Source organism: Sander lucioperca, chromosome 24, assembly GCF_008315115.2.
Source record: "Sander lucioperca isolate FBNREF2018 chromosome 24, SLUC_FBN_1.2, whole genome shotgun sequence".
NCBI classification, from domain to species: domain Eukaryota; kingdom Metazoa; phylum Chordata; class Actinopteri; order Perciformes; family Percidae; genus Sander; species Sander lucioperca.
The window spans coordinates 13,301,879-13,327,308 of record NC_050196.1 but is presented as its reverse complement, the minus strand read 5'-3'; the positions used below and the strand labels follow the sequence as shown (position 1 = coordinate 13,327,308).

Here is a 25,430-nt window from a genome sequence, read left to right as displayed (position 1 = left end):
CAAATCCCAGCCGGGACCCAGACTGCTCCAATCTGACAAGCCACACAGACCTTGTACACACCAAACAATCCCTTTCTTAGCAAATATAAAAACATTTTGTACTTTCAGAGGTGGATACCAGCCTCTAATCAGCATTTGGTCAACACTGGATAGAGACTTAATTCCAATATTTGGGGCTCAAAGCAGATCAATCACTTATTTGTCCATTTGGCAGCAATCACAATGAGCCTGAGGTATTGAGAAGTGTCGTTAAGAGCCTTAATGCTCTGTATCCCCACTGCACTATTTGAATGTTTAGCTTTTGATCAATCAGGAAGAATAAAAGAAACCAGACCATGAGAGTAAAGAAAAAGGACAAACAGATGAGAGGGAGGAAGAGACAGAGGGATCTCCTGGGGTTTTTCCTTAAATCTACCACTCCCTTCATCGCACCCTCCCACATGCTACAAACCAGGAAAAACAAAGCCCTGTTTGTTTGATCGATAAGTTAGGTAGGGCTGGCTTTACTTGGACCCTTTCCCAAAGACTAACTCAAACAAAGCCTCTAGTGCTCCTATAGGTGAGACGTTCTTTTATAAAAAGGTCAATGATTTCTTAGGAAAGTTCCTAGAAAGAACCATGGAATTTGCTATTAATTACAAAGAAAACAGAGATGCTGTTACACTTCCAATTAAAAAGGGGAATTTCAGCCATTTTAGTTCAGTTTACTCGTCGAGTACTACTCAGCCTGTGAAGACAGTTGTATAATGTCTTTTGTAACTTTGGAGGGAGCTTTCCATAGTTTGAAAAAATAACCCTGGTGATGACATAGTAATATCACCGGGGCTAACTCAACTTGGTCCTTATACTTTGACACATGCACTGCAAATGTGAACTTATTAGACATTACCCAGAGGAGCTGTGTGTGAGAATGCAGATGTCTGAATCAGTTGAACCGCACATTAAACGGAGCCCATGTGTGAATAGAGCAGGTCATTGTCCGTAAAGTATTCACAGGGAGCGTGTGGGCGAGTTGATGACGTTTCTATTATGCGTAAATAAATTGCTATTTTCCGTGTAATCGGTGCCAAATTACATGCTTCTTTCCAGGTCAAGTCCTAGGAAATTACGGACGTGTAAACTAAAGTGTTACCCTACTCCAGAGGTTTTCAAACTGTGAGGCGTGCCTCCCCAGGGGGCCGCGGGAGAGTTAGAAGTGGTGCGCAGAGAGAGAAATGTGAGGCAATACTGTGTGAGGTGAAAGGGACAGGTGCAGTGTTCTAAAAACACAGATTTGGTCCGCTCACCAACATTGTCAACAGTAGGAGCTGGAGGCAATTAAGGTACTTTAAAACCCTTAGTGCCCGATTGCCACAATTTGTGTCGAAATTCCTGCCATAGCTCAGTCAAATCTGTTCATGCTCAGACAAATTCAGTTGTCTTAATTTTATCTTCGGGGGGGAGGCACTCTTGCCCTGCTCTACTACTACAGTCACACTGAGGCGAGACACAGATCCTCAGTAGTATTATTCTGCCTAGGAGGTGGAGAAGGCTGAAAAATCTAGTTTTGTGCCAAAATGTATTGAAATATGTAACAAACTTTGAATAAACGCTGAGGTGAAATTGGTTGCTGGAGAGGAGTACTTTAATGGTAAACCAAGTTATTAACTGGGAACTGGCAGACAAATAGGGAGGGAAGTAAAGTCCAACAGAGCATGTGATCATTAATGGTCATGGCATGTTTGTGTCTACCTGTGTGTGAATTGGAGGAGGGGATAACGAGTCGGGAGGGGGGCACTTTGACGACCCTTAAAGATGACCTATGACCCCTTGAAAAGGTTAAGAGGCAGATTAGGAGGGAAAGAGGAATTACAAATAGACCCCCCACCCCCAGCTGATTATAAGTAATGCACATCCTCCAGGAATTTGGGATTGTGTCTCTCACAAGAACCAAAAACATACTTGCGGGCTACATGATGAGTCATAAATCAATACACAGACAGACAAGGAGTCCTAGAGCTAGTGCTCTCAGTCCCTCCATCCATCTTACCTTGTTTGAAGGTCCAGCGGTTCGAGTTTGTTCTTCGTATGCCGCAACGTTCTCCCATGTTGCAACCACAACATGTGTGGGTGTGAATTTTGCATCTGGGAACCCTCGATGTACTTCCTGGGTGAGCAGATGGATGAATGAATGATGGAGGGAAATAATAACAAAAGAAAAGACAAAACGGAAAGATGGTGTGTACAATGGATTGAACTAATGGATGAAGAACTGAAAAAAAGGAAGAATCCAGATCTGTAGTTAAGTACAATGAAAAACATATTCATCTCAACACCTTTTTTCAAGACAACAAAAGTCTGTATGTCAATTTACAATCATAAAATCGTGATTGATTTCACTTGTTTCAATGGACAAACAGACCTGGGCCACTCTGTTGAGTACGCTGGGCGTTTCGGTCACTCGGTAATAAATCTGTCCACGCCCTCCGCTGGTGTCGATGTCAGCCAGAAACGGAGCCACCACGGGGAAATCTGTGGGGAAGCCGTCGTCAACGTACTGCTTTTCCATCGGCAGGTCCTGGCCTGATATGATACCATTGGTGGCCACCTAGAGACAGAGAGAGAGACGCCATATGAGTACTAGCAGTTTAATGATGGCTACCAATGGTGCTCCTGCACACCATTTAGGAGCCCTGAATACTTCAATACCCATCATAAAAACCCAGAATCTTCTAAGAAGTATCTGGAACACCATCATGGACCGATGGAACCTCCTAATGAACCCGTATCTCCTCATAAACCACTGGAACCTCTGTGGGCACTGCTGGAACTGTCTCATGGACCCCAGGAACCACATAATGAACCCCTAGACCCCCCTCATAAACCGCTGGAACCCCGTCAAGGACCTCTGGGGCTCCTTCAAGGATCCCTGGGCCCCGATTATGTGTTAGAAACATTTCAACCACATACAACTAATACTGGCTTTCCTCTTGATGCAATTATGGTGTGTAATAGAGCATGACACATTCTGATGTGTAATACAAAGCAACACTTAGCAATTTATATATCAATGGTGGAATGGAGCAAACAACTCATTACAAATACTTCAGTAAAATCGTAGGTACTTGTACTTTGCTTCCATATTGGCGTTCTATAATCATCAGCATCAAAATATACAACTAAAAGTAAAAGTTCTCATTATGCAGAACGGCCCATTTCAGAATCTTATATATTATTGTATTATAACTACGAATGCATTAATGTGTACATTACTGTAATGTTGCAGCTGGTAAAGGTGGGGCTAATTGTAATTACTGCTGGGTAGCACATCACATCATTTATAAGTTGATTACAATTTGAATCTGCATAGTTACTATAACTACAGTATTAGCATAAATGAAAAGTACCTCAAAAATTTGAAAATTGTGCTAAAGAATAGTGAATATAATTCGGCTACTTATACTCAAGAACAGTACTTGAGTAAAGTTACTTTGCAACACTGTCCAGGGGCCATTCTGCATAATGAGCACTAATACTTTTGGTACTTTTATAATTTGACTTAAGGAACTTTGAATGCTACAGGACTTTGACTTGTAATGGAGAGATTTTATAGTGAAGTATTGTTACTTTTACTTGAATAGAAGTAATCAAGCAAGTCAGTAAGTTATTACAAGCGCAATGCATTTTGATTCACCAGTTGACTTTCGTCGGTCGAGTAGCAATTGACTTAATTGATTATGACGTCAGAATGTTAAGATTTCTTTTCTTCAAAATGAATCATGCACGAAATGTTGTAAATTTTCATACAAACGGCACAGGGAATACATTGTGGCCATTTCACAGAATTCGGCCGCACAGAAAAAAAAATCCTACAGATGTTCCCATTCACACGTTATTAAATCGCTCCATTTGGCACTATAAAAAACAGCCACCGCTCTGCCGCGGAACTGATTTAACAGCTGCAAACATCCCCTGCAAAATGCTAACTTTAGAGAATCATTTCAAGCTTTCACAGGCAGGACAATTCTGTGCAGTAATAAAGACGTCAATAACAAGCATACACATGAGTGTTAATGAAGTCTTGGCTACTTACATAGAGCTGGGAGAAGAGGGAACCGTAGAAGTATAAGGGTTTGGGCAGGGACAGCACTCTAGAGGTTTCATCGTCGCCCTCTGCCAAAATCAAATCTCCACTCAAAGTGCCATAAGGAAACATATCAGCTCTCTTGATTGCTGTAACCACACACACGCTGCAGCTCCAGCACAGCAGACACACAGCCAACATTACACCTCTCTCCATTGTAGAGCTGGGGGCGAGTGAGCAGCTCTGCAGAAGGAGAGAGCTACAGATGGACTCAGAGAGGCCAGCAGAAAGACGGAGAACTCTCCTCCTCTCCACCGAGACTCCGATACTCTGCAGGGAGGGAGGAGTTTAGGCCCGCTCTGATTGGTCGAAGGCAGATTGAGTGACAGCAGGCCGGTGCTGGAGGAAACATCTGGCTCGAATTAGAGAAAAGACAAATAGAGCATTTTTAATCCGGATGTAACTCTATCTGTTTCACAACAATGAAAAAGAGACATTGTGTAATTCTTACACACTAACACACCACACTTGACAATTTCACTGAAAGACATTTATCAAGATAGAAGGGTGTAAATGGAAACTCCTAGGGACTATATATTTTCTCAAAGGACATCATACAGAATATATTATAATCCCTAAAGATTCATAAATTGTTTAAATTTAAAGAGGCTAAAGGAATTATTTACTATTAGCACCTAGTATTTTTTGTATTACCAACAATTTTTTTTTCTTTTGAATACATTTCAATCATTTTTCATTTACATCATCATTCAATCTATGTTATTTTACTAGGTTATTCACTTATTCATGGCCATGGATGCAACCTTAAAACACAGATCTGTGTGTGCCACCTAGTGTCTGCAAATTGGATTTGAAACTAAAGCTAAAAAAAGTCATTTTTCAAGCAAAAACATCATCATGCTCTGCAACAGAGGACAGACGCACAGGATATCGTGAGTAGCCTACAGAACAGGCAATATTCAAATTAGAATATGGAAAATCAGGATGACAATCTGCCCGCATAAATGAAAAATATGATCAGGAAGGACATTAACAACTTCCAATGAAGATCCTGAGCCACACAACCTCCTCTCCACCACAAAAACCTGAGAAGAGGATAGATAGATTCAAACATTACATGTCATTTAGCTGATGCTTTTATCCAAAGCGACTTCCAATTAAGTGCTTTCAACCTTGAAGGTACAAACTCCAGAAAACAAGTAGGAAGTGCAAGTAGATTAGCTTCAAATAAGCAAAACTACAAAGAGCCATATGAAAGTGCAGCTGTAAAAAAAAAAAAAAAGAAAAAAAAAAAAGATATATATATATAAACAGGGGGAGCAGAGATGGAGAGGGAGAAGGAGAAGCAGACTTTCCTGGAGGACGAAAACCAGATCAAAGACTTCAGGAATGAGGCACAGACAGGGACAGACCGATGGTCCAGCACAGAAGATAATTGGTGCTGTTTACAGAGGACAAGGGATGAAAAAAACAATAGTACAGTGAGCCGTGTACAACTCGCAGAACTTAATATACATCATCACACAATTTTAGGACAATGCCGCAAGACAATTATTCCAAAGAAGTGGAATGTGTTGGACTGGCTGCGTCAGATTCTACACACAATAACACCATACAAAACGTACTGACAAAGCAAAAGCACATTTTGGAATTTGCTAATGTATATCCCAAGTGAAAAATCTCTCATTTGCAAAATGTCTGACTGTCCTTGGACTGTCTTGGGTTAATCTGTGTCCTTCATTCTTCCTGGTAGATCCTCTCAAGCTCAGTCAGATTGGAGGATCGGTGAAACAGCCATCTTTAGGTCTCTACAGATGTTATCTGGGGCTCAGGTCTGGGCATGGCTGGACAATTCAGGGGCATGCAGAGAGCTACAGTTGATGAGCAGTACAGTAACTGGATTTTATCAGATGTAACGCTTGGTGTTGAAAGTTTTGCCTCATCAATCCAGAGAATCAAGTTCCTGATGTTCTCAGAGTCATAACTCAAGATGTGGCTTCAGTCCACAGGATTTAGGAGTACTTTTGATATGGCTGTCCCTCTGGCAGGTTATCCCTCTGAAGCTCTGTTACAGTTGCCATTAGGTTTTTTCAGTTACCTCCCGGACTGAGGACCAGAACGGCCAGAGAGTCTTGGTGGTTGTCTAGATCAGCAGTAGAGAAAAAGTCATCATGAGATCACTATTGTTTGCCACAGACAGTGTTAGGAGTGATACAATTAGAAAAAGGCCAGTTATACATTTCAATAAATGTTTCTAAACCAACCCACTATGCTAAATGATATATGCCTTCTAGTGTTGAATAAATCCTGTTCAATAACAGCTGATGGTGGTACTTACCCAGAGCAGCCTATAGGTGGAGGCAAATGCCAGGCTGAGATAATAAATCACAGATTTTACTTTATTTTTAGTCTGTGAAAACTATAATGTATGTTTTATTTTGTATATGTGAAAAATGTTTTTATAGTCAGTCTGCCATGTTTTAAATGTCAAAACCACAATACCAAAACACCCTGATGTAATCAGATCATGTTTACATTTGGCCACCCTTTGTGTGTGTGTGTGTGTGTGTGTGTGTGTGTGTGTGTGTGTGTGTGTGTGTGTGTGTGTGTGTGTGTGTGAGACAGACAGAGTGAGACTAATAATACATACAGCACGTGTCAGCATGACTGATGCCAAGCCCTCAACAAAGGCTGTTTACCAGCAGAGCAGACCATAGGATTTGTGGATTAAGACCGGTAATTAGTAATGCAATTGCTTTCAATAAAGAGCACAGACAGATGAAAAGTGAGGGTCACAAATTAAGATGCCCACCATAGTATTCTGTTTAAAACTATTATTTGGAACATGTGTTGTCACAATGCTTTAATCTACAACAGGGATCTTCAACAGGGGGTCAGGGACCCTTAGGGGGTCCTCAGCGTCACTACAGAGGGGCCTCTAAATTTAATCTACAACAGGGATCTTCAACAGGAGGTCCGGGACACTTAGGGGGTCCTGAGCGTCACTGCAGAGGGGCCTCTAAATTATTGTTACGTTTTTTCAAAAATTAAAAAGTCCTAAAATGAATCCTACATGTTATTAGCAAATATAACTCCCCACTAATGATAGGCTTACTGGCCTATGGGTAAGGTAGTCTCTAAGGCCATCCACAGATACAGTTCATCCTGAGGATTCACTGTGCCACATGTATATTTAACATTAAAACATGATTATAAAATCATACCAACAATTATTAGGCTTTTTTAATAGCTTAGTATTCTATGCAAAAAAAGGTATGTATAAGGGCTTTAGGCTGCACGACACGATATTGTAGGCCCATATTAATATGCAACTTCATTTTATACAATATATGTAGTCTCTCTTTCAGTTAAGGGGTCTTTGGCTTAAAAAACATTGAAGACCCCTGGTCTACAATAAAGTCACTGGATAAAATCATGGAAACAACTGCTGCTTTAAACGTTCACTGTCTGCACTGTTTAGAAAGAAAAGGAAAGGAAACGAGAGGGCGAAAAAGTAAAGACAATGACAAGAAATAAAAGAATAGTAAAGGGAAGCAAGCCAGAGTCAAAAAAATAAAAAGGAAAAGAGAGAAAAGGAAAGGAAAAGACAAGAAATAAAAAAAAAATGAAAGGGAAACAAGAGAAAACAAGTAAAGAAAAAGGGAAGGAAAAGAAAGGAAAAGAAATGAAATGAAAAAAGAAAAAGTAGAGGAAACGAGAAGAAAGTAAGGCAAGGGAGAGGAAAGGTATTTTGGCGTCAGTAAAGGCAGAGGACAAGGTAAAAGAAGCCTCTGCTGCCTGAGGAAACAAATATAGAGCAAGGGTAAAAGGAGACAGGTAGAAATGAATGGAGAGAGAGAGAAGCAACAACAAGACCAAGATAAAGTGGTAGAGGCAGGAAGGAGAAGCGCCTAGGATTCCTGTGTCTGACGAGTGCTGTCAAAACTAAAAATAACTTTCAGAACTTGATGAGTCAGGTTGTAAAATGTAACCCTGTACCGTAAATTACTGTGCGTTTGTTTGTATGGCTTGCTCATGCCATACTGTATATTCACTTACTACCACCACTACTTCACCAGCTGAAGCACTTCAGGGGGTTAACAATATTAAAATGTCTAAAGGTCAATCTAGAGAGGGACAGAAAGAGAGACTGGTGAGACCAAAATGAGAGACCCTGAGTGCTTTTCAGGCCCATTAACAAGTTCCTAATTGTTATTGCCATTATGCCAGCACTGGCTTTCACTCAAAGTGCTTTCACCATACATTATGGCCTATTAAAGGATCTAGTTTGGCATTTATTCTTTTTTAAAAATGGGTGAAACAGTGCAATTAGAGTAACATTTCAAAGCACTAAGGAATTTTTGAAAGCGATTTTGCTAAAACTTGGCAGATGTTGCATTATGATTTATGGCCACGTCGTGTTCATGTAAGGACGTCATCTTCCCTGCACAATGTCACCCATATCCACCTCAAAGGAAAAAGAAATTGGCACAACCCTGAAAAGCAAAACAAAAAATTGTGAAACTTTTATACTGGTTAGAAGACATGTAGACATGCCGGATATGTCACTGCTTCATGTAATACACAGATAGAAAAACAAACGCTTACATCCATCCTGATGGGAAATTAATGCATCAAATCCATGTGACGTGGGAGGAAACCCAGGAAGACATGTAATCTCCACAGATAGACACACATTTCTCTTATTAGTATTCATATTGGCAGGTCATGACAGCTGATTATTTCATCAGTGCTGAAACAATTAGTTGATTAATTGATTAGTCGTTCAACAGAAAACTGTTAATTTGGATGGCTGATTCATAAGTTATTAATTTAGCAAAAATTGCCAAACATTTCCAGTTCTCCTGTGGACAGATATGTTGCTTTTGTGTGGTTTCATATAATGCTCAATATAATATTTTAGGGTTTTGGACTGTTGGTTGGACAAAACAAACAATTTGACACCATTTGAGAAATCTCAATGGCACTGTTTTTTAATGTAGATTAAACTATATTTAAAATAATCTTTTTGTGACTGTGCACATAATGTATGTGTATCCCTTTTTAATTGGACCAGTAGCCTAGTTTTACTCTTCGAAGCCAAATATATTTTATAACATAGGCTATACTTAAATTGGGAATTATTAAAACATGTATTCAATGGCATATATTATTAATATATAATTGCCTATATATGACTACAGGCTGCATCAGTAACAGGTCTAGAGTCTAGACATAGGCTACTCTTTATAGCTGAAAGCTGAGGTGAGTGGTATTATCGAGTAGGCTGGAGCTCGCTGAAAAGATACAAGTTGGGATGGGTGTACCCGTTTCGTGTGACGTCACCGGATCGTTCCCTGTACCCCGGGCCCATCCATCCCTACCTCACAGTCCCGCGCGCCTCGCCCTCACCATACCTCAACTTAACTTAACCAGAGCGGCTTTATAAGTGAAACAAACGATACATACGGATATATTGGACTGTAAAACACGGACATAAAGTCTACACTACGGGGAGCAAGTTATGAAATAGGTGAGAACTTCATTATTTGGATGCGCGTTTCACCACTGTTGAAACCACGCGGATGTGACAGACTGCCTCGCGCTGTTTTCTCATTCGGAGCGACCTTAAAGCAAAACTCCCTATAGAACATTTGCCATTGTATAATGTCCTTTCTGACTGAAAAAACACTCAAAATCCAACTTTGACAACTACTTACGTTGCGATTTGTCTCACTCAGTCAGCGCGCTCTGTGTGTTGTATACACCTGAGAACAAAGTCTTTCATAGTCAATTCAGAAAATGTAATATAACTTAATGTTCTTACACGTCTGATTTCATCGTATTATCCAGCTAACACCGCAACTGACGCAAAAATCTGCGTTCATCTTCTACAAAACACAAAGAGCCGTCCACGGACCCAACACCTGGACACATCTGTCAGAGCTCTCTTCTGCGTTTTGAGGAAGACACCGATTCAGTGACATTTGGAGCCCTAACCTTCAGGCATTACCTGAACGGAGACGCCGTGCACTAAACAGAGCAAGTAGGTGAGTCATTTATCTGAAGGCTCACATGCAGGTGGAACAGATGTGTGCTGTTATTATGTGCTGCTTATATTTACTAGTTAGAGAACACTCACATTCCCAAGAGGGGTATTTTTCCTAAGAAAGGCAACAGCTGCTTAGATAGATAAGATAGTGTGAAAGATTATCTCATGCAACACTTCTTAATGATTCAGCACAACTGCAAATTTGAGCAGGCAATGTGTGAAAAGTCAGAATGTTTAGTCTGTCAGCTACTATGTTAACTGGTGTGACAAAAGAGGAACAGCGATTGAGTTTCACAACTCCAAAACTCCTACTGTAACAGAGTTCAAGCCCTGGAATGTTCCATATATGCTGAATGTTGCTTTTTTATGAGGACGAAGATGTTCTCCCTTTTCTGTGTATGTTTGGGATCAGTTAAGTTAGACAAAGACTTGCAAACATGGAATTAGAGTGGTGTGTCTAGTCCACGTTGTTGACATTGAATCAAAACAGAGTCTGAAAGGAAGGGACACTAGAAAACATCCTTGACAAAATGATGCAGGATCTCCTCAGACCACTGAGTGGCAAGTAAACAAATGTTGCCAGGAAGTGTTATTTTGAAAAATGCTGGAACATAGGACTCATATGCAGCCTTCTCTAAAGTTCAGTCACAATACAATTTTCTTGGCGGCCAAGATCTTGGGTTTGATGAACAGACAGACGAGCTGTAGCGGATCCATTGGCTGTGGCTGATTTTTGGTTAACTTTGGTTTTTAAATTGGCTTTAAATTTGGTTCTATGAAGCATTAAGCATGTCTTAGCAAATCTGAAAATGATTATCGCATCATTAGTAAACTCAGTAAACAAATGTCATTTTTTTACTAAGTTTCTCTTCTAAAATGTTGTTAATCTGATATGTACAATTAATAGACTATCAAAATAGTTGCCGATTCATACTCTGTGCGTCGACCAATTGAAGAAATATGATATATTCTTTCTTCTTTTCTGTTTAACTAGGATGGCTGCAGACAACTTTTTAAGGACAGGTTTCTGACTCTTTTTTTTTTTTTTTTTTTGAAGCAGAGACATTTTTTCGAATGAAATCCAGCCAGTCTTGAGCAACGATGGAACCAGATCATAACACATGTCGCAGCGATGCCCACATCAAACCCACCGAGAGCCCGAGCCCGCTGATCAGTGCCATCATGTTTGCCGCAGGCATCTTTGGTAACGTGGCTGCCCTGGTGATACTGGAAATCCGGCGACGTAGAGACACTAGGATCGGAGAAACAAGGCGACGTTCGCTGTTTCACGTCCTCATCAAATCACTGGTGGTCACGGACCTGGCAGGGACCTGCCTGACCAGTCCGCTGGTGCAGCTGTCATATTCACGCAACACTACCTTGGTGGGGTTGTCGCCCAACTCTCACAGCGTGTGTTCATACTTTGGTGTCAGCATAACCTTCTTCAGCCTGGCCACCATGTCGCTTCTCTTCTCTATGGCACTAGAGAGGTGCTTTGCCATTGGGTACCCCTACCTGTACAGCCGTTATGTCACCATGAAATGTGCCTATATCACAATCCCGGTGCTGTTTGTGTTATGCATGTTATTCTGTCTCCTCCCTTTTGCGGGATTTGGAGAATATGTACAATACTGCCCTGGCACGTGGTGCTTCATTGAAATGAACCCTAAGAAATTGGAGGACCAGGTCTACGCCAACCTCTACGCCACTCTGATGCTAGTGCTGGTGCTGGCCATAGTGGTGTGCAACGGGTTTGTGGTGTACCAGCTGTTCAGGATGTACCAACGGCGGAGGAGGAACGGTGCCTCGATGATGGCGACCAAGAGATCCAACAGCGAGCGCAGGGCGATGTCCATGGCTGAGGAGGTGGAGCATCTCATCCTGCTGGTCTTCATGACCATCATCTTCATCATCTGCACAATGCCTCTGGTGGTAAGATGGCCGCAGATAACTCACACACATGCTTTTACCCATTCTGTAAAAATACACACTTAAGTTTTTAGGCAAGGTAATATGACCAGGTTGACCACTGACGGCTTCATTCATTTCATTACTTTTGTTAGGGCAAAACCACTCGATAAGGACTAACTGAATGCAACAGCAGTTAACTGACTTAGTAGGGGTTAATGAGCTCAATGGGTCAGTTAGTCAATAATAAGAGTCAAAGCAGAAATTGATTATTAAGTTTCATGATGATGTGTCCTGTGGGACTGGGGTTTTACCTAACAGTGATGCACAGGGGTCACCACATTTATTCATCTGCTGTTCGGCTCCCCCAAACCCCACCGCCAGCAAAACAACATATCTGGAACATGTATATATTACATTATATTACATTAATGTATTGCTTGGCTTTACAAGTTCATAGAAAGCCACATAAATAGGGTTTGTTTAATACAGTCTTGTTTAAAAATCAAACTCTTGCACAGAAAATAGTTTGTGTATATACAGTATGAGGAATCTTGAAATTGGGCCATTTTCTTGCGCTCAATAGGGTGGGTGGATAGAGTGATTAAAGCATAATATTAAAAACACATGCATTTAAATAAGATAAAGAATATGCATGTTTTTACGTGGAATCAGAAACCTACGGACCTAAATTGTCAGAAAAGCTTCCTTCTAGGATATATCCATTTACAGAGAGTTACAACTAGCCACTGCAAATGAACTAGATTGTAATAGAACATATTTTGTATTCATGTAACTGTGCGCACACTTGTGGCATTTTGTCGACACGTAACTATTCATAAATAATACAATAGACTATGGGCTGTTCTGATGCCAAGTTGTAGACAGGAAACACCTTTCTAATACCATTCACACGTTTCTGACTCACCTGCTGATTTTGATGCCAGTTATAAACACTAGATGTTTAAATATAGACATCATGTCAATGTAGTGTAAAATAACTCAGACCTTCTGAGTTTTTCAAATGTTTTTGTACAGTACGGATCAAAATCCACATATTCAGATTATTTGAATTTTCTCAGTTCATTGAGTTTAAAGGATATTTAAATCACCATTTTATAATTACTACTTACACAAATAGAGAAGTTGCCAGAGAAACTACACAGGAAAAGCTGATAAATGTTCTGTATTTTTTTCAAGAAAACAGTGTACGCTTATTCAGGTGGAGAGTCAGATCCCAAGAATCATTTTAGTAAATTAAGTTAGGGGAATTGTTTTAGCATCATCAGCAAAGAAGGTAATACAAACAGCAGACTTCACATACAGTACGCAGAATTATAAATGTCCTTTGAAGAATCCAGGATTTGATTAGTTGTGTCATCAGAAAGCAAGTTGGACAGAGACCGTAATGAGAAGGGTCTGTCTCAGATACATTTAGTCTCAATGTAGCAACAACAACAAAACTATCATCTGTGACTAATGGGTAACTGGGAGATTGACCTAAAAATCATTTCCTGTGCCTGTTTCTTGCACAAATGATGGACTGCAATAACAACCCCATTGCAGCAGAATAGCCAAGGCAACGTTTTGTCCAGTACATTCATCAATCATAAACAGGAGATGTATAAAGTGATAGGCAGGACCAGCAACCTGAGCCAATCAAATAATAATATAATATAATATAATATAAATAGATATATTTATATAAAAACAAGATTCTGATAAGCTAATGACAGTGCTGGCACAAAGTGTTTTAATTTCAGTGAACTTTGACATTTTTCTAGTTGATTTGGCTAGTAAAAAACAGTTTTGATAGATTAGCCAGAAATTTGATTTGAGACTAAGAAGGCTGGATAGCTGGATGGATGGACCGAAGTACAAATTCAACCCACCAATGACTCATCCTCCACTGATTAACCATGTTGTCTCAGTAAGACTCCAGGGCAATGTGTGTGTAACCTCCTCAATTTTGAAAGCATCACTTTGGATTTCACACATTAAATTAATAAGTTTCCCAGCAGGATATGATGCTGGCCACTTTACAGCAGTAATGAAAGTGCCATCTTGTGCGCTGCTGCATCCCAGCTGTGGCTTGAAATACAGTCATCTCTGCAATGATGACTGCCATATTAACACCTCATTTAGAAGCATCCACAACATCACAAACACAGACCAAACTATTTAATGAGCAAATTAGAGCTGTCAATGCAGTCAGTTAAATCACGTATATAATAAGTATATTTTGACCTTTAAACATGTGTGCAAGAGTTAAAGCCATTAAACGTTATACCAAGTAGGCACGGTCAGTATCACAGATTATGTCCTCCTCTATGTGATAGTGGAAATGGATTGTATTAAAATAGGTCAACAAATTATCACCTAAAAGCTACTACCTGCATTATGATGCCACAAAGCCCTCAAAGTGCTTGAAATCGAAGAGGCAGGGTCAGTTTTACCTAATGATGCAATTAACTTATTTCCTCTACCTCCTATTGTGGTGAGGAAAATCAATTTGCCAGACCAAGGTTTCCGCTATATACATTCAGCTGCGGCGCACCGCTGCTCCTTCAGCTGTTTATGAAAAGTCATAAAGTCGTAATGACGCGACTCTGCAGAGCCATCTGCACTACTGAACCAGAGACCGTTTAGAACCGAGACGCCCTAACTCAGAGTTGTTTCCTGTATCCGTGTCACGCGGGCTTCGTCACTGCCACGCCTCTTTAGGAGACTAGCCGCAGAGATTAATAGTGTAAGGCAATGTTTACAGTGTAGGAGAGAAGCAACATAAGTTTGTGTTTTTAATATATTTCTCTGAGCAGTATGAACAATGTCAATGAAACAGAAATTAACTCTTAGTATCTCCATTGTTTACACGCAGCTGTTCTAGCTGTAGCTGTGTAGTCTGTGTTACAACTCCATTACGTGAGTTGTCTGGCAGGGAAATCACCACACATATGATTACTTTTTCATCATTGACGCAAGGAAAAGTATCCTAGATGTTGTTCTAGCGTTATGCACAACCACGCTATAGTTAGCCAAGCAACTATAGAACTTTGAATTTACATAAATAGGCAGAATTACCTTTTGAGAAGACAGCAGGCAACTTCGGCGTCCCTTTTTAAAATCCTTGCTCCTTATGAGCTTTTTCCATCTTGGAAAAGCCACTCCAATATGAACTTAGGTCTAGTTTGCTTTGCCTGTCGCGTTGTCGTTTTAATTCTCTTCATAACTTCCTTGGCGACTCCGTTACATGTCCTAGAGAATAGGCGTGATCCTCCATCTTCAACAGGCTTTCAAATCTGCCGGCAGTGAGTCGCGAGTAATCTTCTCCCCCTCCCTAGCATCCATCACGGTGCCACTGAGTGTAAAAGTGCGAAAGGCGGAGGTATGTCCCTCTTTGGCTAATGTATTTTAAAGATGGAGGAGCAACATGGCGGCCGTCATCCGAGCGACTCGCTCATATGTATTCTGAATGATTCTAAATGGCAGATTCTACGCTTACGAGAATACTTTGATTAGTTGGTGGAAGTAATTACACATGAATGAGCACATATTTGTGAAAGAAAAAAGGTTTTTTTTGCTAAGAATCAACTCAAAAAATTACACAATGGAGCTTCCATTTAAAAGTGATGGTTTCTTACACTGTGTACCAGGTGTAGACTACTATTGGCTGGTAAAGGACACTGGTATCAGCTTACTACAGTGGCTTTCTTCACTGCCTCATCAGGAGGCTGATTCAAATAGCTGACTCGTGTTCGGTGAGGTTAAACGAGGACAGACAGAAGCGAGGAAGAAGAAAACTGAGGATAATTCGAATTTCAATATATCAATATCAGATGTTGCTTTTTTTCCCACCAGGGAATGTCAGGATTATTATCCACAACTGCCGCAACAATGTTTGACACGGCTGTGAGCATTTGGTGATGTGTTGTCAAATCAGATTTACAATCATTATTTCATGACATCTGTTTGCCATGTCGAGTAGAAATTGAGTCATTGGCTTTTGTTTCTTTATTTTTGTTAAATCACTCTTGATTTAAACTTCTGGCAGCATTGAAAAGCATCTAAATGAGTGTTACATTTGGCAGACACCCCCAGTTTATTTTCTCTCATCTTTCCACCCACAGACTACAAGTCAGTACATTGGTCTTTTTATTCATTAGGTTGTGTATAGGCATATACAGTATGTACATGTCTGTCTTACTTTCTCTTTATTAGATATCCAGCGACAGTAACCAGACCTTTTACCACTGCAGGCAGAAGTCATCACAACATTAATGTCAGTCCTATATGATAAATTCTTCTTATGGGAATACTATGTCATACATACTGGTGAATCACTTACTTGTGACTGTCACATTAATCTCTCCTCATATTTCCACAGAATGGCCACATTAACTTATTGGCAGACATTTCCATTTGTTGCCCTGCAGGAAGATGTAGAAAACCTTTTACCATATTTCATTCAAAGCGCACACTAAGTGATTATGCCGAGGGAGATGTGGTCTCTTATTTTAAAGGAACATCCGTCCTCATGTAGAATTTCCTTTCCCGATTCCTTTCTTTATGATCTAGATGAAGACAAAAATATATTCTCTGCTTTCTCGGCATTACATACTGTAGGACATCGGTGGCCTCTTTAAAGACACTAACAGAAGAGATAGAAGAAGAACTTGCGAACTAGTGCGCAGAGAAAAATGTGTTCTCACAACTTGCTGCAGACTTGCTGCTAGATTTAAAATAGCAACAGAAACTCACAGAGTTAACCAACATCTAACTAGCTACAGCTGATAAAATCTGCCAGTGACAGTAAGTGACGTAAACTCCATACCTACAGTGGTACAATGGAAAGCTTGACAGGCGTAGCAACAGTACCCAGTATATTGCTCTGTATTAAAATTTTAAAAAAGGTATTTTTATATTTGCTTTGTGGTCACAAACTTGCTAAAGCTACACATTTAAGCATACAAAGCAATACTACAAGTGCATAATTTATTAAGAGCCTTATATAAACACTCATGGGTGTCCAGCCAGCAATGTGACACCACCCCCTCCCAAAAAAAAAACAAAACACAAACACACTTTTCTGCTGTGTCTTCTGGGGCTGATGATGTGCCTCCGGTTATCTGTGATTGCATTAAAAATTGAAAAGGCCAGACACCCACCCACCCACCCACCCACCCACCACCTAGAACAGTCTGGTAAGTTCAGAAAATGTCATCACTTTACTGTAATTTAAAACCAGGAAAAGACAACACTTGTGTCATATCACAATATCCAAAATGTAGGACGATATCTAGTCTCATATCAATATCGATATGTTGCCCAGCCCTACCCCTAACTTAAGGCAGATTTATGGTTGTGCAGAAGCTTCACGCAGAGCTTTCGCCGTAGCCTACTTAAGTGGCCTGAAGGTTATACTTGTGCGCTGGTGTGTGCGTCGAACTCTTTAAGAGAATAGCAGGGCCGGCATGTGTGTGTGCGTGGGGAGTGTGTGGTACAGCGAGGGAGAGAGTGACGGTGATTCGCTTCAGAGCGAGTACTCTAGAGAGTCATAGTGAGAGAAACAAAGTGTCTCCCCTGTGCTTTCTGACCACGGTTGGAAAGCTGCAGCAGGAAAAGTTATTTATAGTTGTTTATTGAAAAGGAGAACCTGGAAATGAGTCGGGGGAAATGCAACGCTACCAAGCCACGGCCAAGTGACGTGCGTCGCCACGACGTGTAGTTACATTTTTTTTAGAGGTGCACGTCAGGCTACGGTTAGGCCACTAGTGTCGGCATCTCCACGTACCTACATACGTAGCCACGGCGTAGATTTAATGTAGAAGCATAAATCAGCCTTTAGAGTTAAAGGCATGTGGACACAGACAAGCATGCATCTGAAATATTAACATGTGTTAGATCAAATTAACATAAGATTTAGAATAGTTTCTCACATTGTGGAAAACGTACTGACATACAGCAATAACCAGATATTAAGAGAGATTATAACCTCTGACTCACGTATTTGCTGAGCACACAGATTAAAAATGAAACTAAACGGAGGACTGTTTTGTTTTTTGAGCATCAACCCCTTACAGACACTTCACATTAACACTTCTATTACGCTTCCTGTTGGTGCTGAGAGAGGAGAAGTGGCTCACAGCGCGAGTTGGATTTTATGGCTGAGCCTGTCTAAACAAAAAAATCCTGTCTCCACACGCACACACGATCCTTCGCCTACTCTGTTTTTGTCTCACACACACATGGCAAGGCCTCCCACTAATCACAGTAATGATCCGTGTGGTTTTGTTTTTTAAGGACATTGGGAATACATATAATGGAGCTGTTCTACACTAATGAAAAAGAAAAACAGCACACCTCAGTTGTTTGATTTGTATTTGTATTTTTAAACTGTAGGCAGATTTTGTGGTTACAGTGAGATAAATATTCCTGAATGAGTTATTCAACAATTACCATTTTCCTGGAGCTTTCTTACCCATCAAACTAACAGCTGCTGATGTGCCCTTAAGCAAGACTCTTCAGTGCCATTTGCAGCTGTGTAGTTGGCTAGAAAGGTAGCATAGCAACAATTCAGTCATTGGGTTGTATGACTAAAGAAATTAAATTGGCAATGTTGGTGCAACCCTTGCCATCTCAGGAAATTTGGTGCTTTTAAGGGAGTCAACCTGAGGCAGTTAATAAGAAAAATAAAGAGTATGAGGAGAGATGGAGATGAGAAATTCAAGAGAAAGGGGTGTGTTTGTGGAAGGCAGACATGAAAATAATAGAAAGTGAAAAGAAAATGCAGCAGAAAGGAATAAGAGAACAGATTACAACCTGTTGCAAGCTCACTTCCCCCTTCACATTTAACTGGATATTGTTCCTCTCTGATCCCCAGAGAGACCAGCAGCTGGGATTTCTAACCTGTGAACTAGTCATAGCTTCCATGGATTGTTATTATTATTAATGCGCTGGTTCCCAACCTTGTGGACATCAGCCCAAGGAGTTTACTGCTTTTCATTTCAGCCAATTGCTGCAGTAGCTGATTTCACTGCCATATTTTAACCAGACACAAAATAATTAAATCATTCTTCTTTTTCTTATTCTGCTCTACGAAGGCAAAACCCAGTGACCATATTTGGTCAAAACATTTTAAAACCTGTTTGACTTTCTGACATATGTTGTACCATATAAAATAATATGCCATAGAAATATATTTAAAAAAGTAAATGAAAACAGTGGTTAAACTATGCCGTAATTACAAAACTGAGCTAAAAAAAACAAATCCCAGTTTCTGCACTGCACTCTGGATAAGAGAGCAATATCACGTTAGAGCTAGCAGATAAGATAGACTTAGTGGAGAGCAGCCTCTCTGCTGCAGTGTTAGTACTGGAAGTACTAGTACTGGTACTTGAAATCAAACAGACTGCAGATTGAGTTATTATCGAGAGTAAAGTAGTCCAACGTTTTCTCATGCAAAAGTCATACAGGTGCAGAAAAAAAGGCAGCATTGCAGATTTGGGGCAGAGCAAAGGGCAGATTTTAGGCAAAATGCGAATCAAATAATAATGTATTAACCATGAATTATGGTTACATCTAGTAGGCTTTTTTATAATATTGTTCTAGTGTCAGAGAGTAAAATTACTTTTTAGAGACCCTGTGAGCTCTATATCACCTGGCTGTAAATTATTAGCCATCCTAACCTGGAAGCTAAAATTTGCTTTACATGTCAAACTATGTAAAAAGTGCTCAAGATTTCATGAGATTTCATTAGTGCATGAATATACTGTGCACATAGTAGTAACGGACAGTACTAAGACAGCAATAATGGATACAATCCCAATTTCACAACAAAGATTCTTTCATTATCTGTGTATCATAGAGTGTAAACAAACTCAGCTACATATCAGCATGGGAATTTCATTTTCCTCAGCATTCAACATCTGCCGCCCAGCCTCTCCTAAAAACACAAAATACACACATGTTCTCATTACTTAATGATTCATAGGCTGCCTGTGAAAGTAATTCAAATACCATCTTTTAATTATTACTCCGCTCTCTGCAGAGCATGTAAGCAGAGCGTGAGCGAGCGGGGAGTGCGAGCGGCAGGATTTTGGATGGAGCACAGAGCGGATTTTTAAAATGTTGGAGCGTCATCTTATCTCCTGCTCTATCGCCTGTCTTCCTCTCCATGCTGCCAGTGCGTGGAGTGATATTGAGCGGCGTACCCATACGGCTTTGAACGAGGGAGCAGAGGGAAAGAGCAGCTCTGTGAGTGAGGAGCGGAATTTCTCACTGTTCTGCTGACGCGCTCTGGTTTTTTGCAAACATCCTGTGTGTTCTGGAATGAGGGATTAATGCCAGGATCAGACTACGCAATTTTTGTTGTCTTTCACGACAGGCACTATGTCAGACTAGACAGACATTGTTCCATAAATACTTGCTGTGTCTTGAACACAAGAGTGGCAACAGTACAAGTATGACACCGACTAGCCCCCAGATCGATCATCGCGTGCTGTCGTAAAGATCACACGCAAGTTCAGATGTTGACGCTTTGAAGGAGTGGCAGCCTGTCAAAACTCACGAAAATCTTTTAAACTGACCGTTCAACTGCATAGCATATTTCTCGCATGTTTTCAGAAACACATTGTGGTGAAATATCTTTTCAGAGATTGTTTTCCAAACGAGCCGCCATTATTACAGGTCATTTAGCTGACGCTTTTATCCAAAGCGACTTAGAATTGCTATATATATGTCAGAGGCTGCACGCCTCTGGAGCAACTATGGGTTAAGTGTCTTGCTCAGGGACACATTGGTTGATGCATCGCAATGGGAATTGAACCCGGATCTCCCACACCAAAGGCATGTGTCAACATCCACTACGCCATCACCACCCATCACGGTCCGTGTTGACATCCGGGAGCCCCACGTGTAGCGTTCATCCAGGTGCTGCAATCGCGGTTGTCGGAGGGTGTAGCCTGTTTTCTTTGCTTATCAGTGGTCAGTAAAGAGAAAACTGATAACTGCCAGTGGCAAGCCCACAAGCGTGCAATGCTGGGAAGCGGGGCGATCCCTGCCTTGAAAAAAAAGCCTATCTTGTTGCTCCACCGGCGGCAGCAATAGTGTCTCTCTGTCTTTTCACCATGTGTACATGTGTGCGCCAGAGAGCACTCTCAGGGGGCGAGCACTCTCTCTCTTCCTATTGGTCAACGTCAAGGAACACATCGTAGAACATGTCACACTGGGCAGAAAAAAATAAATATTCTGACATGCTAGACTTTCTGGTCGTGAAGCGGCCCAGACGTTAGAACGCTGATCTTTAACTACGTCACACTACAATAGGTAAAGACGCACGTTCGTCGGTCCCGACCCTCATAATCGGGCATGACTCTGAACGTTTGTAGTGACGTGTCTGTCGGGTCAAAATCGGGCTGAATAGGATAGATCAGGGAGTATGCTTTTTGCTGAACATGCAAACGGGACTTTTTATTATATTTACTAGCATTTATTATGCAACAGTTAGTTTGAGCAAACATATTAAGACTAAAACCCAAAGTACACACTGACACTCACTCAAAACCTCTGTAACTGGTCTTTCTGGTTTGGAGATGCTGGTAACTGGCATGTACGAGTTTCCTTATCTTTGCCATACCAGCCAGTCTTTGAGCACTATTTATTTAGCATAATCTACAGGGCCACAAGGAAATATTATAATTCAACAAAAAAGCTGAATCATAATTATATAGGAGCTCCCTAACTTACCGCTAAGCAGTAATTACCTTGAATGTGGTAAATCACCAGCATTTTGGCAGCAATTACAACTCAACATACCATCGATAATATGTAAATAAGAATCAAAAACCTTGAAGCATAAAAATATGCTTTGGATGGCATTTACTCATGAGTAAGACGCATTACGCCATCTGTGTAAACAGCTGAATTAATTAAAAGAGGATCGTATATGTTCAGTCATACTTGGGAGGATAAATAGAGAGGGATCATGGCTGAGAGGCACGTGAATCCGAACACGGACTAATAGTGGACCCAGTGTTTATCTTTATCTTCCAATGTGTATACTCATTTAGAGTTGATAACAGATTATTATCTTTCTGAACTGGCAGGAAGAGAAACAAAGAAAAGATCAGTGGTTTCTGATATGCTCCACTTTCTCTTTTATGTATTCGAACAACAGCGTGTGCTCAACAGTCGGATTACATTCTTTGTCAAAACAAAACCATCAGTCGCATAAAAAAACTGCACATTTAAGTTTAGTCTAAACATGCATGATGAGTATCAGTTTGGCATTTAAACGGATAAGTGGTTTCAATTTCTATTGTTCACCTCCCACATCATCATAAACTGGCCCCGTCTTCATCGGTTACTGTAGAGAGGGTTTAGTATGGGATTTAAACCAGGATGTTAACTAGGATGTGGCTGTCTGTGTGCCTGTCAAGGATGGTGTTAGCAGTGGAGTTATACAATGCCAGCTAATTTAACACACATTTTCCATGCTCTTTATCTTCCCTCTCTCTATCCATCTCGCAGATCCGGGTGTACATCAACTCCATAACGGACCCCAAGGAGTCCAATCTGGACCTGATTGCCTTGCGCTTCATCTCCATTAACTCCATCATCGACCCCTGGGTCTTTATCTTCCTCTCCCCCAGCGTGCTGCACTTTTGCTGGGCTTCGGTTTGCCGGGCCACCCTGGAAACCTCCAGGGGTTCCATTTTTAAATTATCGATTGCCAAAGGGAATTCTCCGGCTAACCTTGAACTGTCTCACCCACCCGTGGTGCATTTTCACTCTGTGGAAACTCTATGACCATAACAGTAGTTTATTATTTCATATTTATTGTTCACTGAATTGGATAGCGTGCTCTCCTTAGTGATCACATGAAGCGGAGAGGTTTCGTGGGCCACGACATCCCTCTCATGTGGGTAGGGTTTATCAATTTATATGAATGTATTTCCATTAGCTCATGGCCCTTTCTGTCTAACTGACAAACATTTTAACCAGTTCTATCAGCTGGTGGGCGCCTCTTGCCATTTACTGGGTGTTTCCATTCACTCCTAGCATTTCAGCTAAGTGTATGCATGTGGAATGCATACCGACTTCTCTACAGCATCAGGGCTCGACATTAACGCTTTGCAAGGGCAAGTAAAGTCTGTGTTCGGGCAAGTGGAATGCCTCATGCAGCTGTCCGATCGGTCAAGTGAAAAATAAATGTAATCTTGTGAGTGAGAGCCGCAGCTTTTCGAGCTAACCCAGTAGAGCAAAAAGGCCAAAAATTCAAACCTTTTATTGAACAACTGTCGCTAATGTATACAGTTGTATCACAAATAGTTGTTTTTTTTTTGTTTAAAAGGGAAGATGGGTGTAAGAATATTTCCTTTTACATTTTGTAAGTTTATATCAGCAGTCGCTGGTTGAAAAATTGACATGGTAGAGCAACATCACAAGTTGATATTTGTGTCATTTAAATTTAGTTTTATTAGTCATAACGTTTTTAAAAAATACAGCCCCTCATTTGCCACATAATATTAGTGTATGTCTAGTATTGTACTTGTCAGTGTTCTTATATCATTCTGGATAGATAAAGGCTTTCTTAAGACCCACGTTGATCATCTCAAGGATTCTCGTGATAAAAGCAAAGGTCAAAAACACTGCACATAATAGGTGAAAAAGCCAGAGGCCCAGAAGCCCCTGTTCATCCAGTAATTGAAAGAATCCACTAGAATTGCCCAAGCTATTTAATTACTACAGGTTAATTGTATGTTTTGTACATTAATAAATTATAATAATTGTCCAATTCCCTGATTTCATTTATTTTTAACTGGCCTAAATTTTCCATTTCAGACAAGAAAGTTTAGCTATCGGGCAAGTAAGACATCTCAAGCAGGTGGCTGAAAAAACTTAATGTCAAGCCTTGAGCTGTGTATTTCAAGTGTGAAAGCTCAACATTTTGCCTCCTTTGCTGCTTATGTTTTATGCCAATTAAATTAATGAAATGAAAAACGCTGCTGATGGGAGCTAGAGAAAGAAATACTTAATTCTGTGATGACCTGGAATAGTGCTTTTGTCTACATTGTATTAAGACAAAGAAGTTTGGTTGAGAAGCTTGTGCATGGAGATGTGACAGAATGCAACATACTAAAGATATTCATCTATCAAGAAAGGAGGTTACCAATGACTTAACCCTTGTGTTGACTTTGGGTCTCTGATTCTCTGATTCAAATGCTGCTTTCCAAACAGTTGTTACTGGGCCACCAACATTAACATGTGATTGTATAAAGCAGTCAAAAAAATCCTGCCTAGAGGAAGCATGCCTAGCTAGACATGTTCATACAAGTGAAAATGAGGACTTAAATATATGATATTTGGGGAATGACTCTTTTGAACACTTCATCTTTAGAACATTATCTTATCACCTCTGAGCTTCTTGTTTTGGGGGGCATTTCAGCCTTTAATGGAAAGGACAGCCAGATATAAAAGGGGAAAGACATCCAGGAAAATCACCCAGGTCAGACTCGAACCCTGGACCTTCTGCATCGAGGAATACACCTCTATATATATATGCGCCTGCTCTACCAACTGAGCTAACCCGGCCACACATCTGAGCTTCTTAACCCCTGACTCTAACCCCTGGTCTGCTTTGGTAACATTTCCCCTCACACTCCTACCAAATTCCTGCTGGAAAGGTCAAAGGGCAAGAAGCCTGGAGAGACAAGATAAGTCAAAACGTCACTCTGAGTAGGTGGGAGTAAGGGATAACACAGAAAGGGTTATGTTCATGATATATATTTCATTCATATGTACATTACAGTATGTAGTATATAATATTAAATAACATTTTATGAAAAGGTTCTTCATATGAGACTACAGTTACCTTTTGACTTGAAAACTTCTGCTTCTTATATAATTAACAGCAGAGAGTAAATATTCTTGCATAATCTGGCTGTAATTGTAACCCTTATGAAAAATGAATGATAGCACACTTCACTTTTATCTATCGACTCTACAACCAAGGTGCCATTTGAACTGCATTGGTTTATTAGGGAACATCGTGAAATGTTATTTTTGTTCAATGTCTCTTTCAAGAGGACCACCATTCATATGGGACAAAGGACGTCCACTTAAATTGCTGCTAATAGCCCAGATGAAAAACGTCATGATTTCAGTCTCTAATTACATCCATGTTCAAATGCCAACTAAAGCAAAGCCAAAAAACGCTGGTTTTATTACATGGTTCATTATATTATAATGACTAACTGACTTGTTGTCAGATGACCACTGAGTTTCCTGGAAAAAGCAGGTCATTTTCTCCACTTGTTTAAGTTTGTACACTGGTAAAAATTACACATGAGGGATTCATACTGGTTTAAATTACACAACACCATGGGG

At 40.4% G+C, this 25,430-nt stretch overlaps 2 protein-coding genes across 22 annotated transcripts in view; one reads left to right on the top strand and one right to left on the bottom strand.

The window, feature by feature from the left end:
• The window catches only part of nid2a (nidogen 2a (osteonidogen)), a 45,791-nt gene extending 41,316 nt beyond the window's left edge, over positions 1-4,475 (bottom strand). For all 20 annotated transcript variants that reach the window (XM_031291847.2, XM_035998572.1, XM_035998569.1 and 17 more), the window contains exons 1-3: positions 4,073-4,475; positions 2,402-2,587; positions 2,030-2,146 (exon numbers count right to left, since the gene is read on the bottom strand). In XM_031291847.2, coding sequence (XP_031147707.1) covers positions 2,030-2,146; positions 2,402-2,587; positions 4,073-4,279 — 510 coding nt within the window. In that variant the 5' untranslated portion in view covers positions 4,280-4,475. The remainder of the gene's footprint in view (positions 1-2,029; positions 2,147-2,401; positions 2,588-4,072) is intronic.
• A 4,972-nt stretch (positions 4,476-9,447) lies between these two features.
• ptger2a (prostaglandin E receptor 2a (subtype EP2)) lies at positions 9,448-24,334 on the top strand. Of its 2 annotated transcripts, XM_031291917.2 has the most exons (4): positions 9,448-9,617; positions 9,938-10,134; positions 11,131-12,068; positions 22,572-24,334. In XM_031291917.2, the coding sequence occupies exons 3-4, from the start codon at positions 11,238-11,240 to the stop codon at positions 22,848-22,850; spliced, it is 1,110 nt and encodes a 369-aa protein (XP_031147777.1). In that variant the 5' UTR covers positions 9,448-9,617; positions 9,938-10,134; positions 11,131-11,237; the 3' UTR covers positions 22,851-24,334. The 2 variants fall into 2 exon arrangements, with proteins under 2 accessions (XP_031147777.1, XP_031147778.1); XM_031291918.2 differs by lacking the exon at positions 9,448-9,617 and having other exon boundaries at positions 9,919-10,130.
• Positions 24,335-25,430: the final 1,096 nt, after the last annotated feature.